Source organism: Mustela nigripes, chromosome 7 (assembly GCF_022355385.1).
Source record: "Mustela nigripes isolate SB6536 chromosome 7, MUSNIG.SB6536, whole genome shotgun sequence".
Classification (NCBI taxonomy): domain Eukaryota; kingdom Metazoa; phylum Chordata; class Mammalia; order Carnivora; family Mustelidae; genus Mustela; species Mustela nigripes.
This window is the reverse complement of record NC_081563.1, coordinates 114,404,113-114,422,963: the sequence shown is the minus strand read 5'-3', so window position 1 is coordinate 114,422,963 and position 18,851 is coordinate 114,404,113. Positions and strand designations below refer to the sequence as shown.

The window sequence follows — 18,851 nt, the reverse complement described above, 5'->3', positions numbered from 1 at the left end:
GCCCCAACATAGGCTGCAAATTCAGCACAGGTGCATGGTTCAACAAAGACCAAAAACCTGGTCCAAGAAGAGAACAACTAGATCCTCTAAAGGCAAATGCTTCTGGTTGACACAGCTGATACTGACACAACGGAGTCCTAGCATCCTCCCCGGGAAGTCTGACAATTCTGCCCTGATCCCCCAAGAATACATATAATACTACCTGCAATGGATTTCTTCTCTTTCTTGGGAACAAAGGGCTCCTGGGAGATGACGGTGTTTGGACGAGCCTTGAAGCAAGCTGCTTCTCTCTGCTGTTTCAGTTCTTCCTCCAGCTGTTAGAAAGAATGTCTGTTAGATAAGCAACAGTACAACTTTCCAGAACTGCTGCCTCAGTGGCTTAAGAACTAACGTTTCTAAATGGCTTCATCAATAAAGGCAGGAGATGACTTCATTTAAACCCCAGTTAAAACCCCCTTTACACTAAATAGATCAGACTGATAACCTTGGAATCCACGGAGAACTAGAAAATATCTTTAGGTACTTTTAAGGCGTATCCGAACATAAAAATAAATGTGTGGACATTATGTACCCTTGGATGTGATCATCTATAAAGTATTCTCCCTCCCAACCCCCCCAAAAATCTAACCAGAATATTCTCTAAAGATTATATTTATTTATTTGAGAGAGAGAGAAAAGCATGAGCAGGGTGCAGAGGTGGGGGAGGGTGGAGAGGCAGGGGGAGAGGGAGAGGCAGACTTCCGATAAGCAGGGAGCATAACACGGGGCTCAATCCCAGGACCCTGAGACCACGACCTGAGCCAAAGGCAAATGCTTAACCAACAGAACCCACTCAGGTGCCCCAAATCTAACCAGAATTTAATCAAGCCTTTAGGTTTAACCACTCATTTACAGGAAATACAGAAGGAACAGGAATATATTAAATAACACCATGGGAATACAATGACCAAAACTGGGATTGTGGAAAATTTATAGGACAAACAAGCCAGTTTATTCCACAAGTAATATGTAAGTAGAGGAGCCTACAGAGAAAAGGGGACTTAGAGATTTATCAAACAAATGCAATATGTGGACTTTATTTGGATTCTGATTTGAATAATTCAATGAGAGATTTGGAGATGTAAGAACACTATTTGTCACTATTAAGAGATTACTATTAATCTTTTTATGTGTGATAGTATTATGGAGGTTTTTATACTTATATTTTTAAAGATACATACTGAAGATAAAAAGATACATATCTTTACTTGATATTAAAATGATACTTAGAATTCGCTTCAAAGTTATCTTTTGTTGGTAGAAATATCCAGTGTAGAGGTAGGTAGAAATGCAGATAAAATAAGATTTTCCATGTTTTGATCACTATAGAACCAAGTGACAGGTTCATGGAAGAAGATCATACTATCCTCTCTACCTCTTACCATTATACTATCCTCTTGTGTATGCTTGAAAAACTTAAAATCTTTTTTTTTCTTATTATAGGAAATATCCCACAGACATTTTATGTCATGGTCCTGGAAAGACAGATTCACTATCACTTCCAAAACAACAGTCCTAAGTTTTCCTAGGGAACACCACCACCAAGGGACTTATATGTAGTCATGTAAGCAATCAAACCTTTTGACTTCCTAGAAAGATCAGCTCAGAGCTCCTTTTGAACAATCCAGGGTAAGTGATGATATAAAAACACTTACAAACTTAGGGATTCAGGGTAATTTTTTTCCAAATAGCACATTATTAGATCCCAATTATACCAACCAACAACCAATTGTTCTTAATCACCTGTCATCTACAAAGAGCAAAGGAGGATACTATGTTGAGAAAACAGCACTCCATACTGAGGATCTATTCTCACCATACTATTTCTTATCAAAGTACTAACAGAAAGGAGTAAACACGTAGGGAAGAAATCTAATAGATGGAACAGATGAGATCTTAGAGTCCTGATGCAAAAAGAGCCTTTTAGTTCTCACATTCCCCAGATGGATCACTTGGAGCAGAGGTCAGCAAACTTCAGTCTGTGGGCCAAATCCAGCTTGCAATCCCTCTTTGTATAGACCTTGAGCTAAGTCTGGTTTTCACAGTTTCAAAGGGTTGAAAATACACACACACACACACACACACACACACAGTATGTGACAGAGACTATATGTCACATAAAAATTTAAAATATTTACTACCTGGTCTTTCATTTTTTATTATTTTTATTAAATATTTATTTATGAGAAGGAGAGAGAGAGAGAGAGAGAACATGAGCAGGGGAAGGGGCAATGGGAGAGGGAAATAAGCAGACTCCCTGCTGAGTGAGGAGCCTGATGTGGGGCTTGATTCCAGGACCCTGAGATCATGACCTGAGCTGAAATCAGGAGTTTGACACTAAACTGACTGAGCCACCCCAAGTTGCCCCACTATCTGGTCTTTTACAGAAAGTCTGCTGACCCCTGATTTAGAGTGAGAGTCCCTGAAATAATCCAGTATGTTAGTTTTCAGATAAATTTCTGTGTAGTGGGTCTACCTATTCTAACAAACCAACAATGATGCAATGAAAATGTTAGCTGCTCTCCCCATCCCCCACCTGGTGCTTCCAAGTCTGTGCCTTCAGAGCACCTCTTCTGTCAGTCTCCAGGCAGAAAGGCTCAATCTGAGTTGTGGTCTTCACCTTCTTCTCTGGCAGGTTAACGGTGTCAAAATGAGGCAAAGGAAGTGCCTTAAACTTAGGCACCTAACAGAAAAGAAAACACAAGATTTAAGATCCTAAGGTCTCTCTAGCCAGAAAGCAAGAGTTACTCCAGAGTATGTGGATGAATCCGAAATATAGAAAAGGCCAGTTTTTAAAGCAGTATGGTATGTATAGCAGAAAGAGTAAGCGTTTCAAAAGGAAATCTAGGTTATCCTCCCAATATTGCCAATAGCTAGCAACATGATCACAGGCAAGTCACTTAATCTCCTTGTGCCAGAAGGGTTATTAAAAACTTGCCCTATTTATACTTCATAAGGTTCTTAGAGGGATCAAAGGAAGTCAGTGATTTTATAGCTAGAAGTGTAACATAAAAGATTATCTGTGACAGATCAAAGAATAGTATTATGTACTTGTAGAAATGGAAACACCTACCTCCCCTTTCTGCAGTTCTTTTATTTTCTTCTCCTTCTGTAACTGACGTTCTTTGTCTCGAGAATCAAAAGAGAAAGGGCATATTTCCACAGTTCTTGCCTCTGGGATTTGGGGCTTAAAAGGCACCCCGTAATGTGGCACAGGTTGCGCTCTTATCACTACCGGCTCCTCCTCTTCCTAAAGGAAAAACCATAGTTTAGACATAAGCTCTATCTCACCTCTTCAGAATGTGGGTGTCCAAAGACAGTACTTGAGAGAAATCATTAATTAAGGCAAGTCACTCAACCTTCTAGGTGTCTTTGCTTCCTTTTCTACCAAAGAGGGATAATACCTAAGTCATCTACCACTTCATAGGAGTGAGACCAGTGTGAAAGCATTTGATAAAGGACTAACACAATTACTCTGGAAGGATCTAAAGGGAGGCTGTAAAACCGAAATGAGATCAAACAATGTGAACAAAATAAAGAACAGAGGAGAGGTACTACCTAAGCATATACCTTGGCCTCTTCTTTGACCCAGCCTCCAGACTCCACTAAAACATGTGACTGGGAGTTAATGGTTGCCAAACCCAGAATAGGACCAAGTAAGTTGTTTGGGTTCAAGCTGGTAACATAAGATTACGGTGTATTTTAGTTTCAAATGAACCTATAAAAAGGTTTATGCTTGAGATCTGCTATAGAATTACCCTAACTCTGGATATTTATAGATAAAATGGGAGATGTAACAAGAAACTAGCCTGATCAATGACAGTTTATGTATTCCAATTTCATGAACTATCACCACACAGTAACCTTAGCAACCCTCGGGTTAGTGGAGATCAGACAGGGTGGATATAACTGCTCAGTGTGAATTTTAAAAGTCCCTCACTGAATGGTGACAATAGCTTAGGCAAAATAAAATATAGGGCTTATCAACTTTTGATCCAAGTTATGACAGGTTGATTTTCAAAGCTACCGAAATGGATAAGCATCCAATTAGTTGTATAACCAGTCACTACTGAAGACCAGAAGATTCATACCCTTACCAACTACTTTGTTCTTGGGGGAGCAAAAAAGATGACCAAATGTTCATATACCCGCTGTTAAAGACAGCTCCAGATGAGAGTGACTGCCTTTGAATTCCATTAAGCTTAAGAAAGAAGAAAGCTTAAATTAAATTGATAAAGTAGAAGGAAGAAAACTCCCTCTATCCCAGGGAATCACCTCATCTTCTTTGGTGGGCATTCGGATTCTGTTCTTCAGTGCAAAGGCCGGTGACTTGGGGACAGTGATTGGAAGTACTTTCTTCTCAGGAACACCCTACAAGGAGTAAGCAATTCAATTAGACATCCCAGGACAATCTCTACTATGCTGTGTGATAAGATCAAATCCCTCTCGGGGACCCTGGGTGGCTCAGTTGGTTAAGCATTGGCCTTTGGCTAAGGGCATGATCCCAGGGTCCTGGGATCAAGTCCCATGTTGGGCTCTCTGCTCAGTGGGGCGTCTCCTTCTCCCTCTCCCTCTGCCTGACACTCCCCCTGCTTGTGCTCTCTCTGTCAAATAAATAAAAATCCTAAAAAAAAAAAAAAAAAGATCAAATCCCTCTATTAAAGGGATTTAATTAAAGGGGAGTTCATATACCAGGAACCAAAAAAAGTCTAGTACTTTATTTAGTATATTGCTGTTTACCCGCCTAATGAAACACAGTAGCATTCTAACTGTAGATTACCATACAGAAGAGCAGCGAATAACAAGGGCATGGCTTGTAAAAATAGGATTCATCACAATCTTTTTTGGTGCTTATGAAAAACAGAAAACAAATTAATGTCAATTAATTTTATTATTTTATTTTATTTTATTTTATTGTTTCTCTCCCTTTCTATACTCTAATCCCTCAAAACCAAAAAAATAAAAAATAAAAAAAGACTTCCAAATGCATTTAGGATCAGAATAGATACTGTCCACTTTCTTAAACCTATTCCTCACACAACTCTACAATGAGAACTTATGTTCAAAAACATCACCCTCAGGCTGCCTGGCTGGCTCAGTTGGTAGAACACGTGACTCCTAATTTCCAGTCTGAGCCCCATGCTGGGTGTAGAGATTACTTAAAATAAAATCTGAGGGGTGTCTAGGTGGTTCAGTTGGTTAAGCAAATGCCTTTGGCTTAGGTCATGATCCTGGAGTCCTAGGATCAAGTCCCACATTGGGCTCTCTGCTCAGCAGGGAGTCTGCTTCTCCCTCTGACCTCTCCTCTCTCATGCTTGCTCTGTCAAATAAATAAATAAAATCTTTAAAAAAAGAAAAGAAAATCTTTTAAAAAATAGGGAAATGGGAAAAAGTATGGGCAAGAGCTAAATTTTCTTCTGCCAAACAAACAACAAAAACAAACAGTTCACAAAGATACACAAGAGACTCGATCTCAATAATTTTTAAAAATATAAATTAAATCAGGTTATTCTTCACTTATAAGACTGAGTAATATTTGAAGGACTGATTGATACCAGTGTTGCCACATATGAAAGAGAAGTCAGCACTCACATACAGTTGGGTCATAAATTGGTACACATTGGGGAATTACCTGTTCAATTTTTTTTTTTAAGATTTTATTTATTTGACAGGGAGAGAGAGAGCACAAGAGAGCGAGAAAGGATATGCACAAGCAGGGGGAGGTGGGGGGAGCAGGAGAGGGAGAAGCAAGCTTTCTGCTTGGGACCCTGGGATCACAACCTGAGCCAAAGACAGATGCTTAACTGACTGAGCCACCCAGGCCCACCCCCACTTTTTTTTTTTTTTTAAAGATTTATTTATTTGACAGAGATAGAGACAGCAAAAGAGGGAATACATGCAGGGGGAGTGGGAGAGGGAGAAGCAGACTTCCTGCTGAGCAGGGAGCCTGATGTGGGGCCGGATCCCGACCCTGGAATCATAACCTGAGCCAAAGGCAGATGCTCAATGACGAGCCACCCAGGTGCCCCTACCTATTAAATTTTTAAATGGTCATACTCTTTCAGCCAATATTCCACCTCTAGTATTGGATCTCTAGTTTAGTTTTTGTTTTTAGGCATTATTTCAATATACTTTTTAAAAGAATAAAAAATTACAAATAGCTCAATTGTTTATCAAAAAGTATTGGTTAACTCCTTTTTTAAATTTTGGTGCATCCATACAAAAGAATATTATACAGCTATAAAGAACAATTAAATATATCTTTATTACTGACATACTACAGTGTTTATAATATTGAAGGGAGAGGGACAAGTTGCTAAAATAGAGAATATTAATTTTTTGTTTTAAAAATATATATAATTAAGCATAGAAAATAAAATCTGGGTTAACTTTTATACCTCTTTGAGAGTAGATTAAGGGAAGAGATGAATTTTCTATATTCCATAATTCTCATACATTCAACTACTCTGAAGATTTTTCCCGTCATGATTCCAAAACACTGCCAACATTTTAAATCCTTGCAGGCTGAGTTACATGTACCATACTGTGCATATCATTCAGGACTAACACATTTTACAAAGTTGTTCCATAAGCACTTTCTGATTCTCGTAGAATTCATACTCTATCACAAATCTGCCAATTAATCCTAACTAAAAAGGGGTATCTCTTGGGCTTTTTTGAATGAAGTATTATGACCAGATCAATTTAAAAAAAAATAAAAATAGGGACGCCTGGGTGGCTCAATTGGTTAAGCGGCTGCCTTCGGCTCAGGTCATGATCCCAGGGTCCTGGGATTGAGTCCCACATCAAGTCCCTCAGCTCCTTGCTCAGCAAGGAGCCTGCTTCCCCCTGTGCCTCTGCCTGCCACTCTGTCTGCCTGTGCTCACTTGCTCTCTCTCTCTCTGACAAATAAATAAATAAAATCTTAAAAAAAATAAATAAAAATAAAAACTGCAGCATTATTTACAACAGCCAAACCATGGAAGCAGCCCAAATATCCACTGCTAGATAAGTGGCTAAGAAAGATGGGGCGTGTGTGTGTGCACACATGTGCACACACACACACCCCAATACCAATGGCATATTATTCAGCCATTACAAAACAAATGAAATCTTGCCATTTATAACAATACAGATGGAACCAGAGAGTAGAGTGCGAAACAAAATAAGTCCGTCAGAGAAAGACAAATACCATATGATTTCACTCATATGCATTATTTAAAAATCAAATGAGCAAAGGGAAAAAAGAGAGACAAAGAGAAACTAAGAAACAGATTCTCCACTATAGAGAACATACTGATGGTTCCTGGACAGGAAGTGAGGGGGTGGGGGGATGGGAGAAATAGGGGATGGGGGTTAAAGAGTATACTTATCATGATGAAAAAATAAAATAAAATGATAAAATTCAAACCTTTATGTGTTATATTTGCATGTGTATGCTGTGTCCATCTGCCCTCTATTCTTCCTTCTCTTCACTCTTCACCACCATACACAGGCCACACCACTGATTACCTCTACCATTCCACTAGCCTTATAATAGTCCTCCAGCTTCTCATCTCACTCCTCCAATTCATCTTCTATATATAGTCAGAATTACTTGTCTAAGACACATTGGATCACATAACTTCCTGACTTAAAAAGTTCTTTCATTGCTCCTCTGCTACCTACAATAGTATAACAAATTCCTTGCCATGAAGTACAAGGTACCTCATAATACAGTGCCCTGCCTGACTATTCAGCCTTTTTCTTGTCCCTTTCTACAGCTCACCTTCCAACCACTACGAACTACTGGCAGTTGCCAAAATGTTAACGCTGGTTCTCTCCATACCTTTATTTGTGTTCTCTTTGAAATCTTTCTTAGCCATTTATCCCAGCTGCTTGGAAGCTCCTAAACCTTCTTTTTAAGCCTCTATTGAAGCATCTCTTTTTTTAATAAAGGCTTTCAACTGATCTCTCCACTCCCAGAACCTATGAAATAACCCCTCTTTCCCTGTATGTAGTTCCAGGACAGTACATAAAAAACTTCACAGCACTGTGCATTCAGATGTTCAACGCCTGCCAGCCTTCAAGAGTGGGGACTGTTATTCCATTAATCTTAGTACCTAACAAAGACTTTGGCAAGTATAAAGCATTCAGTATATGTTCATTGAATATAGTAAAAATGAATAACAGAATTTGTACCTTGGACTCTTGAGCTCCCAATTTATACCTTGGGAGAGAGAGTTCTCTTTAATCCCTACAATGCTCTAACTGCTTAAAACATGTTTGGAATGTCTTTCTTGGAGTGGCCTTCAAAGCTCATTTTTAAGCAATGCAAGGCAGTCGGTCAATATTTACTTTTAATTAAGCAAAATTATTTTCAGCTCTTTTATCCTGGACTACTTAGTTTTAGTTGCAAATGATTCAGATTAGCTCTTAAAGGAAAATTAATCTTTAAAAGAATTTATACACTGCCAAGGTAACCACTGTAAAGAAAATGCTCATTCTGCTGCAGAAGCTGTTTTCTAAAGAAAGCCAGGATCACTAGGAATAGTGAAATCCCATAGAGCAGAAATTAAAATGAAAGTGACAAAAGCCCATGAAATGGGTTTTCAATGCTAACCATAAAACAAGCAAGAGCCTGTTGTTCTACAGGTAGCTACCAGCCTCTTGAGAGAACACTCAGAGCATGTGGGAGTGGGAAGAACATGAAGCAAGGCTCAGAGGTTGGTTCTAGTCCTTCTCTGATTCTAATCTGCGTAACCTGGAGCTCATTAGAGAGCCTTCTAGGCCTTGGGTTTTTGGCTGTTTCCTTATGTTTTTAGGATTTTATTTATTTATTAGAGAGAGAGTGTAACTGAAAGAGCAGAAACAGGGGGAGCAGCAGAAGGAGAGAAGCAGACTTCCTGCTGAGCAGGAACCCCCCCCCCAATATGGGGTTCAATTTTAGGACCCTGACATCATGACCTGAGCCAAAGACAGATGCTTAACTAAATGAGCCACCCCCATACCCCAGTTTGTTTGTTTATTTAAGATTTATTTTGGGGCAGGGCAGGGGAGAGAGTGTGTGTGTGTGTGTGTGTGTGTGTGTGTGTGTGTGTGTGTGTGAGTGGGGGAGGAGCAGGAGAGAGGGAGAAGCAGACTCCCTGCTGAGTGTGGAGCCCAGTGCAGAGTCTGTCCCAGGACTCTGAAATCATGATCTATGCCAAAGTCAAGACACTTAACCGACTGAGCCATGCTGCTCATTTCTTTTCATAAATAAATTTCTTTTCATAAAATAATAGAAATAAATACCTAAGGATTCATTTAGTTCCAAAATAATCCCTCTTTTCCTTTCTTCCCCTCTCTGCATTCACCTGACAGAGATGTACATTTTAAAATAGCAATAGAAACCTCTAACAAATAAGTCACAAAAGAGCTATCTATGAATAGGCTCACTCCTCACTGATTGGAGGAGAGGAAAAGGTGATTGATAAATACCAACTCTGTAGCAGTGACCCACCTACACCCCATCTCTATTGCCTTCAACGCTAACTTAGGGACTCAAATCAGAAATTTTTAAAAAACAGGGGTACCCAGGCTGAATACTGGGTTTTTAAAAACAGAAGACTTCTTGTTTACTATTTTAAATTTTCCTAGTTGTAAGCTACTTGAGGGCAGGGATGTTGCCATTTACATTCCTTTGCATTCTCCACAGGACCTACAAAAAGTAATAATTAGTTCGATGAACCCATGTTGATTGACAGTACTGTTCTTATGTGTCTATATATCAATCTGCTCTACCAAACTATGAAAACTGTGAGGATGAGTGCTGTGATTTCCCCATCTCTGAATTCCCAGTACCTCACACAGCCAGGGCCTGTGCATTTCAGCTGGTACTATCACTCACTCAGTTACCCACTAGTGGAGTGCTTCTGCAGCGACATCAGGTGCAGGGGATACAAAACTGAGTGAGACAAATGTACACAGTCCCTGCTTTCAGGGAGCTCACATTCTAGTGGAGGAAAAGAGATAATGAAAAGGTAACAAATCAGGTATTCCCTGATTTTCAAAAGTGCTCTGAAGAAACCTAGCAGAATGCCCAGCTAAAGAATAATGGGGGCTGGGTTTGGGGTCGGGGGACTCCTAATGGGAATTTCCAGGAAGACAGCTCTAAAGAAGTGATGGGTGGTTAGAAGTGGGTAATGTGGTGGACAGATGGCGGATTTAGGGAAAGCAGCCCAGGATGGGGGAGGGGGGTATTAGGGGTGAGCATTTCTCCCTACGGCAGGATAGGCCCCCAAATGCCCTGGGACAAGAGCAGTTAGGAAATTACTGTAAAGCAATGTTATCTCGGGAGCATGGGGAAAAAAAAAAAAAAAAAAAAAAAGCCTGCTGGTCTCCCCAAGTCATCCCTGAAATACTGCTGCTAAAATTACTCACTGGCCTCACCGACACCACATCCACCTCTGTGGTGCCCCAGCTCCCCACTAGATGTCGGCACCAAGTTCACATTTCACACCCTAGAGCTCAAAGTTTTCATCACTCCACCTCTGCCCCAAGAGTGCTTTTTTCATCTCTGCCTCATGGCCCACTGCTATGCAAGCCCATCTCTCATCAGCCCCGTTGTCTCCTTGCCACCTACCAACTACAAGTTTAAGAGCACAAGAAATACCATAAGGACATGCGGAAGGAACTTCAGTACCAGAAGGACATGGATGAAAAAAAAAAACAGTGACAAACAGACAAGCAGGCTCCTCTGTTCTGCTAGAAGAGTCAAGAACTAGAAGTTATGGGACCTAATCTCAATTCTGCCACCAACTTTTAAATACATGAACAAGCCACATTCCCCTTTCAAAGCCTCCCTTTCTAAAAAAATGAGGAGGGTAAGAGAGAATGCACCTAATGTCTCCTACACTTTGCTTCTCTAGAAACCAACACTTGAAGTAAAATCACCAGAAATTTTTAAAGGGAGAACTACAAACAGCCAGTGTCAAACTCAAAAACTGAGATTGCTAAAATAAACAATGGTAAGTCAGCACTGTGGAAGAATATAGTGCTCGAGGAGATGACAGGTTCAAATCCTGGCTCTGCATACTAGATACCTCCTAATGTCTCTTCCTCATCTAAAAAACAGGGCTAAAAATAAAACCTATCTCTTAAGAATTGTTTCAAGAAATAAGTACGATAATCTACATAGAACACTCGGTATGAGGTAAGCATGCGATAAAATGACAGTTATTACTATTAACAACATGACTGCTTACTGTGTGTCAGACACGAAGTTCTCACTGGGGCTCTCTCTAATCTATGCTGCACATAACAAATCAAAACTCCAGGGGTGGGGCCCAGGAATCTGTTTATGTAATAAGATCCCCAGAGGATTCTGAGAACCAGCGGGATTTGGCAAACACTTCCCTGGAACACACCACATCAATTCGGTTGCATCTTACTTACTTGCCTAGTGCGTTGCTGATCTGCTTATCCAGAACTCTCAACAACGCATAACCTGGTACAAGGGTCCTCTAAGATCTCACTGAACTCTTACTGAACTCTAGGCACCCCTCCACATGTACCACTTCACCCTAGCATGTCCAAAGGAAAACAAACTGCCAGCCTGATTTCCTAAATCAGCATTTCTAAAAATTAAGACAGATAATATGGAAGAGGATGTTAGGTGGGATGCACCCTACTTTTTTAATGCTCACATATTTCCTAAGACATTTCCATTTAAAAAGGTACCTTCTATTTTAATATAAGAGCACAGATCCTGAAACCATACTACCTAGTATTTATCCCACATCTGCCATTGGTTAGTTTACGATCTTGGGCAAGTTATTTAATCTCTGTATTTCCTAACTATAAAATAGATTAATAATAAGACCTATAGTGTTTACCTCATAGGGTTATTATGAAAATTAATTAAGTTATTATACAAATTGAAGAACTTAAGACTAAAACTTGGGGGGCGCCTGCATGGCTCAGTGGGTTAAATCCTCTGCCTTCAGTTCAGGTCATGATCTCAGGGTCCTGGGATCGAGCCCCGCATCGGGCTCTCTGCTCAGCAGGGAGCCAGCTTCCCCCCCTCTCTCTGCCTGCCTCTCTGCCTACTTGTGATTTCTCTCTCTCTGTCAAATAAATAAATAAAATCTTTAAAAAAAACAAAAACTAAACTAAACCTTGGCACGTAATAAGCTTTATCTATTAGCTATTACTATTGTTATTCATGGCAAAAAATACTGGTTTTCCATTTACATAGTGATTTAATGTTCCCTTTAAATTACTTTAAAAATGAGTTCTTTTTAATACATAGTCAGGGGCACCTAGGTGGCTCCGTCAGTTAATCATCTGCCTTCAGCTCAGATCATGATCCCAGCCTCCTGGGACTGAGCCCTGCACTGGGCTCCCTGCTCAGCAGGGAGTTTGCTTCTCCCTCCCCCTCTCTTCCCTCCCACCCCTGCTCTTGCACTCTGCTCTTTCTTTCAAATGAATAAATAAAATATTTTTTTTTCTTAAAGATTTTATTTATTTGAGAGAGAGAGAGCACAAGAAGAGGAGTTGGGGGGACGCCTGGGTGGCTCAGTTGGTTAAGCAGCTGCCTTCGGCTCAGGTCATGATCCCAGCGTCCTGGGATCGAGTCCCACATCGGGCTCCTTGCTCTGCAGGGAGCCTGCTTCTCCCTCTGACTCTGCCTTCCACTCTGTCTGCCTGTGCTCGCTCTCGCTCGCTCTCTCTAAAAAAAAAAAAAAATCTTTAAAAAAAAAAAAAAAAAAAAAAAAGAAGAGGAGTTGGGGGGTGGAGAGGCAGAAGCAGGCTCCCCAACGAGCAGGGATGCCCATGCGGGGCTCAATTCCAGGACCCTGGGATCATGACCTGAGCCAAAGGCAGCCGCTTAATCGACTGGGTCACCCAGGTGCTGCTGAATAAATAAAATCTTAAAAAAAAAAAGAGGGACGCCTAAGTGGCTTATGTCATATGTTCCCTCCTCCACAAAGCATTCCCTGAACCTTCTGTCTGGAAGAAATCATTATCTCCCTTGAATTCCTACAGTACTTTTAACTGTCACCTCTCTTAGAACACTTCTAATTTTATATTATTTATACATATGTTGTCTCCCTTACTTGACTTTAAGTTTCCTGAGAGTAAAATCCACTTCTGATCTGTCTCTATCACCTATAGCTCCTAATACAATGCCCTGATCGTAGCATCTGCTCAAACATTTGTGAACATGTAGATAGATAATCTGGCCCCGAGCAGGACGTTTCTGCCAGTGTGCAGAACCCCAACCATTCTTACCACAACATCTTCCAAAATTTTAGTAGGGCAAGGTCTGGAATGAAATTCAAAGTGTTCATCTTCCGATTTCTTCTTTGACTCCCGTTCCTGGATTCTTTTCTCAATTTCCAAATCAAAGCCAACAGGCTGAGTGGGTGGCTTCACAGGAGGTTTCTTGGGCAAGATGGGCCCACCTTCAAGAATTCTGGGATCGAGTTCCCGTGCTTTGAATTTGTATCTGTAAGATGAGAGTTTAAATGACAAACACACACACACACACACACACACACTGTTAATAAAAGCTACACAAACAACAAAGTAGGCCAAAACAAAAAAATAGTAATTATGATGATTATTCAAGCACAGCAAAATTCGACTCTCTCCATAGCCATTGTCTCTACCTCCAGAGCAAAGAATAAAGGAACCAGTCCTAACATTCCCTCTGCTTTAAAGATTGGGGTTTCTCAGGGCGCCTAGGTGGCTCAGTGGGTTAAAGCCTCTGCCTTTGGTTCAGGTCATGATCCCAGAGTCTTAGGATCAAGCAGTCCTGGGATCAAGCCCTGAATCCGGCTCTCTGCTCGGCAGGGAGTCTGCTTCCTTCTTTCTGCCTGCCTCTGCCTACTTGTGCACTCTCTCTGTCAAATAAAAAAATAAAATCTTGGGGCGCCTGGTGGCTCAGTGGGTTAAAGCCTCTGCCTTCAGCTCAGGTCATGATCTCAGGGTCCTGGGATCGAGCTCCATATCAGGCTGTCTGCTCAGCAGGGAGCCTGCTTCCCCCTCTCTCTCTGCCTGCCTCTCTGCCTACTTGTGGCCTCTCTGCCTACTTGTGATCTCTCTCTCTGTCAAATAAATAAATAAAATCTTAAAAAAAAAAAAAAAGATTGGGGTTTCTCTACCCAGAGGAAGCTGCCCCTCCTCAAAGTACAAAAAGGAATGAAAGCAGAAGACAGGAGACAAACTCCAGTGCTAACCACATTATGTTCTAGTTTTCTCCACCAACAATAGCTCTAATGAGCCCTTGGGTAGCCATAAAGGGTGAGATTTGCTTAAATGAAGCTCAGAGGACACTTCTTAATTGGAATCCTGAGTAAGTTCTCCCACCCCAACCTCTGCATTTGTTTTTTTAACCAGCTTATACTCCAGGATATCTCTATATTCCCGCTTCTAATTTTTTAATTATTGAGGCAGGAGCACAGACTGTAGAGAGCCTGTAACTCAAATGCCATTAAAAAAAAAAAAAAAAAAATCCAATGGCAAGAAAATCAGCAACTATCCCCATTATAGAACCGAAAAGAAAGCAGATACTTAGAACTCTTCCTCAAATACTGCCGATGGGACTTACTGTTGCAGTTTCTCGAGTTCCTCTGCCTCCTGATCTGCTGCACTTTTGCAGGTCACAGGCCTTGTGCGCTGTTTGGTTTGCAGCACAGGAGTCTGTGGGTCTCTGGATAGCTTGACCGCAGCAGATTTGGAGGGTAACAGAACTGTAAAGCAAGATCATAGACATTCATCTAGCTCTATGAGACTGTGTTTTCTGTAGGTGCTGACTCAGTTAGGCAGCACGTAATGCCAGATCAGAGCGGCGGCCCTCCACACTCAGCTCAGCTCATGTCAGTCAACCTGACAAACATGCAGCACCTTCTTGCCTGTCACTTTTTACTGAGGGGTATGATGAAGGCCGTCTTTGGGTAAACTCTATCATTTTCTGAACTTAAAATCCACTTGTGTCTGATGGACTCATCACTGCCTACACATGTACCAGTTTTCTATTGATAATGCCAATACTTTGGTTCTTATCAACACATAAGATTTTTGCTCATTCCAGCTTTAAAATAAAGCCTTTCTAAAGATCAAGTATTAACTCCCAATTTTGTCAATTCCCTTAAAGCAACTATATCAAAAAACCAAGAACACCTCTCACAGAAAGTCAAATAGAGAAAGTAAAAAAAAAAAAAAAAAAATATGTCAAAGCATCAATCTTAAGACCGTCACTATCATTCATAGAAAACACTGATTCGCCTGACCAGGGCAAACTTGTCAATTTTCATAATTATGTAGAATGAATCCTTTACTTTAGATCTGATCACCTAATGGCAGGAGATACAAACCAAATCTATTTATTTTAGAAATAAGCCAGTCTTCAAGTATATATACAGCCATTATTTCTAACTATATAAAGCTTTAAATAAAAATTGCAGAAAATACACCAAACACAAAAATAAACTCAAAATTGATTAAGGACCTAAATGTCAGATCTGAAATCATAAATATCCAAGAAGAGAGCATAGGCAGTAATTTCTCTGACATTGGCCGCAGCAACATTTTTCTAGATATGTCACCTGCGTCAAGGAAATAAGAGCAAAAATAAACTACTGGGACTACATCACAGTAAAAAGATTTTGGACAGTAAAGGAAACAACAAAACTAAAAGACGACCTAGGAAAGGGATAAGATATTTGCAAACAACATATCCAACAAAGGGTTAGTATCCAAAATATATAAAGAACTTATACAACTCAACACCAGAAAACCCCAAATAATCTAATTTAGAAATGGGCAGAAGACATGAACAGACATTTCTCCAAAGAAGACATAAAAATGGCCAACAGACACATGAAAAGATGTTCAACATTACTCATCATCAGGAAAATGCAAATCAAAACCACAATGAGATTACCTCAAACCTATCAGAATTGCTAGAATCAACAACATAAGATGGGGCACCTGGGTGGCTCAGTTGGTTCAGCGTCTGCATTTGGCTCAGATCATGATGCCAGGGTTCTGGGATTGAGCCCCACATCAGGCTCCCTGCTCAGTGGGGAGTCTGCTCATCTCCCTCTTCCTCTGCCCCTACGTCTACTCATGTTCTCTCTATCTACCTCTCTCTCTCTGATAAATAAATCTTAAAAAAACAAAACAAAACGAAAAACAACACAAAAGAAACATGTGCTGGCAAGGATGTGAAGAAAAAGGAACACTCCCACACTGTTGGTGGGAGTGCAAACTAGTGCAGCCACTGTGAAAAATAGTAAGGAGCTTCCTCAGAAAATTAAAAATAGAACTACCACATGATCCAGTAATTCCACTACTGGGTATTTACCCAAAGAATACAAAAACACTAATTCAAAAAGATATGTGCACCCTATGTTTACTGTAGCATTATTTACAATAGCCAAATTATGGAAGCAGCCCAAGTGTCCATCAATAGACGAATAGATAACATAATATACATGTGTAATGTAATGATCTATTTATCTCTCTCACTGAGTCACCAAGTCCATTTTATTCACTGCTGTACCCCCTACACCCAACAATGTCTGGTTTGTAGTGGTAACCACGCAATCCTGAATGAATGGGATACTTTCATTTTCTATAGATCACTAGCTGTACTGTGACACTGACACATGGCGAAGGTATAATCCCTGGCCAATTACTGATCAGGAGGATCAAGGTGGTTGATGGGTATAAGTAACAGATAGCCAGGGTAGGGCGCAAGAGTGCAGAGATGCTCAATGGTACATGTGTTGGCAGCATATAGGCACATGCCATACTGTAGTTTGAAAGCTAGGATTTCAACAAAAGGCAAATTTGTATAAGCAAAGGGAATTCTAGGGGAGGCTATAACATTGGTATAAAACTTACTATCATCCTTCCTGCTCCTCAAGTGATATCTGTTAGGGGTTCGTTTATGAAAGGCTTCGACCTGCTGTGCAAGGGGCACGTACGTAGAAGCTGTTTCGTCAAATGTTCTTTTCTTTCCTTGGGACAGGTTGAAAGGCTTAATAATGGTGCATCCCTTTGTTACTCTGGCCTGTAAAGAAAGAAGTTATTCTCCCAATGAAGTGTTATAGAAAAGCTCAAATCTCCCACAAGCCGCATATTTAGCTCAGAGGATCAAAAGAAAAAAGGCCTGTGGTGAAGCCAAGATTATTATTCTTAAATTTGTCAGTTCTTGAGCAAGAGTTAAAACTAGTCCATTCCCATCTTTTAAAAAAGGGAGAAAGGACGTAGCGCTTAACAAATGATCTGTTCTGCAATAGTAAATAAAGTGATTTTTCCCAAGCATGTCAATGTTTTAAAGCCAGCAAGAACAAGTCTTCTAAGAATTAGAAGGAAAAAAAAAAGCTGCAAAAGTATTGTCCTCATCCCCAATCTCGTTAAGAAAAAGCTGATTTGGGTTCTGGGTCTTTATCAGGCTAGAGAGCTGCCTGAATCAGAATCTCTGCAGATATCTTCCCCAAAACTAAGAGATGAAGAAGCCTAGTCCTTGGGTGACTGATTTTCATAAAACTGATCTCTGATTGGAAATAAAACTCTTTAAGGATTGATATCTCAAAGGAAGAAGCATAATCCCAGAGTCTGAGACTGCAAAGGACTGATTTCAACAAGCAATAATGCCCACCGCAAATGGATGTAGAAATTCTTATTACTTTTCACTTATTCTTTTTCACTTAGGATTCTTACTGCTTCTGTTAGGTATGAGTGATCTGCCCCAACACCATTTTTCCCCATAAGCCCTGTCATATATTCTACACAACTCTGTAGATTTAAGTTTTGTGTTTTTTTTTCCCCCAAGAATTTTATAAAGCACAAACTGCAACAAGCTGGGACCTATAATTTGCCACACATAATTATTTTATGTGCTTTATGTACATTCTCAATTCAATTTTCACAGCAACTTCCTAAGATGCTTCCCAGAAAAACAGAGCGATTTCTCTAAGATCATACATAGCAAACAGGGCAAAGTGAGGATTTAGATCTATCTTAACTCAAAAACATGCTTCTCTCAATTATATTATTAGAAGTAGTGACCCAACTACTACACCTGAAATCCTTGCTAAGTTAGTATAAGAATATCCACTGAGCCCATCAACTTACAGGAGAAGGAGGATGTTTTCGCAGTTCGGATGTAAAATTCACTTCCTTATATTCCTCTTGATTCTTAGGATGTTGTTTGATTCGCTCATCTGTGCGGAAGTGGAAGTCAACTGATTTGGTTACTTGGCTCACTGATTTCTTCACAGGTTGCCCTGAGTGAAAAGCAGAGTAAAACACACAGGTAACACTAAGAATAGAGAGTATCAGTAAATCTCCTTTATCTAGTCCCTTTGGTATTTCTATCACCATGGATCTAACTTTGTTTGCTCTCTACACATCACCCAAACCTTGAAACAGTCCTCAGAGACACTACTGTATGTGCCTCATTCACGGAGTACTCTTGATTTGAGGACCTCGGGTCGGATGCAGATTGCAAAAAGGTGGCACAAGGGGAAAAGAATCCCAACCCCCAGGTGTGGTCATAGCTCTGGAGATGCACAGTAACTGGAATTCTTTTGACAGGAAAAGCTATAGATTGACTAGAAAAGCATACTTAACTAAACCTATCTAAGAGGGAAACCCTATAAACTCCAGGGGTGCTTTTTCAACCCCGTAAGCAGGGCTTTATAGCTTTGACCTCCACCAATAATAACTCTATTTAAAAGCAAAGCAGAGCTCTGACCCCTTGGATCCCTCAGTCCTGCTTTCCCTCTGTAGCTACAATTGGATTCACTCAGCTTTCTTTTCCTGTCTAGGATTAA

The 18,851-nt window shown here is 40.3% G+C and overlaps 1 protein-coding gene across 5 annotated transcripts in view; it reads right to left on the bottom strand.

Moving 5' to 3' along the window:
• The window catches only part of TPX2 (TPX2 microtubule nucleation factor), a 56,009-nt gene that overhangs the window by 3,821 nt on the left and 33,337 nt on the right, over positions 1-18,851 (bottom strand). For all 5 annotated transcript variants that reach the window (XM_059406746.1, XM_059406747.1, XM_059406745.1 and 2 more), the window contains exons 8-15: positions 18,151-18,302; positions 16,915-17,083; positions 14,615-14,756; positions 13,294-13,510; positions 4,315-4,410; positions 3,113-3,289; positions 2,576-2,722; positions 203-314 (exon numbers count right to left, since the gene is read on the bottom strand). In XM_059406746.1, the coding sequence (XP_059262729.1) occupies positions 203-314; positions 2,576-2,722; positions 3,113-3,289; positions 4,315-4,410; positions 13,294-13,510; positions 14,615-14,756; positions 16,915-17,083; positions 18,151-18,302 (1,212 nt within the window). The remainder of the gene's footprint in view (positions 1-202; positions 315-2,575; positions 2,723-3,112; positions 3,290-4,314; positions 4,411-13,293; positions 13,511-14,614; positions 14,757-16,914; positions 17,084-18,150; positions 18,303-18,851) is intronic.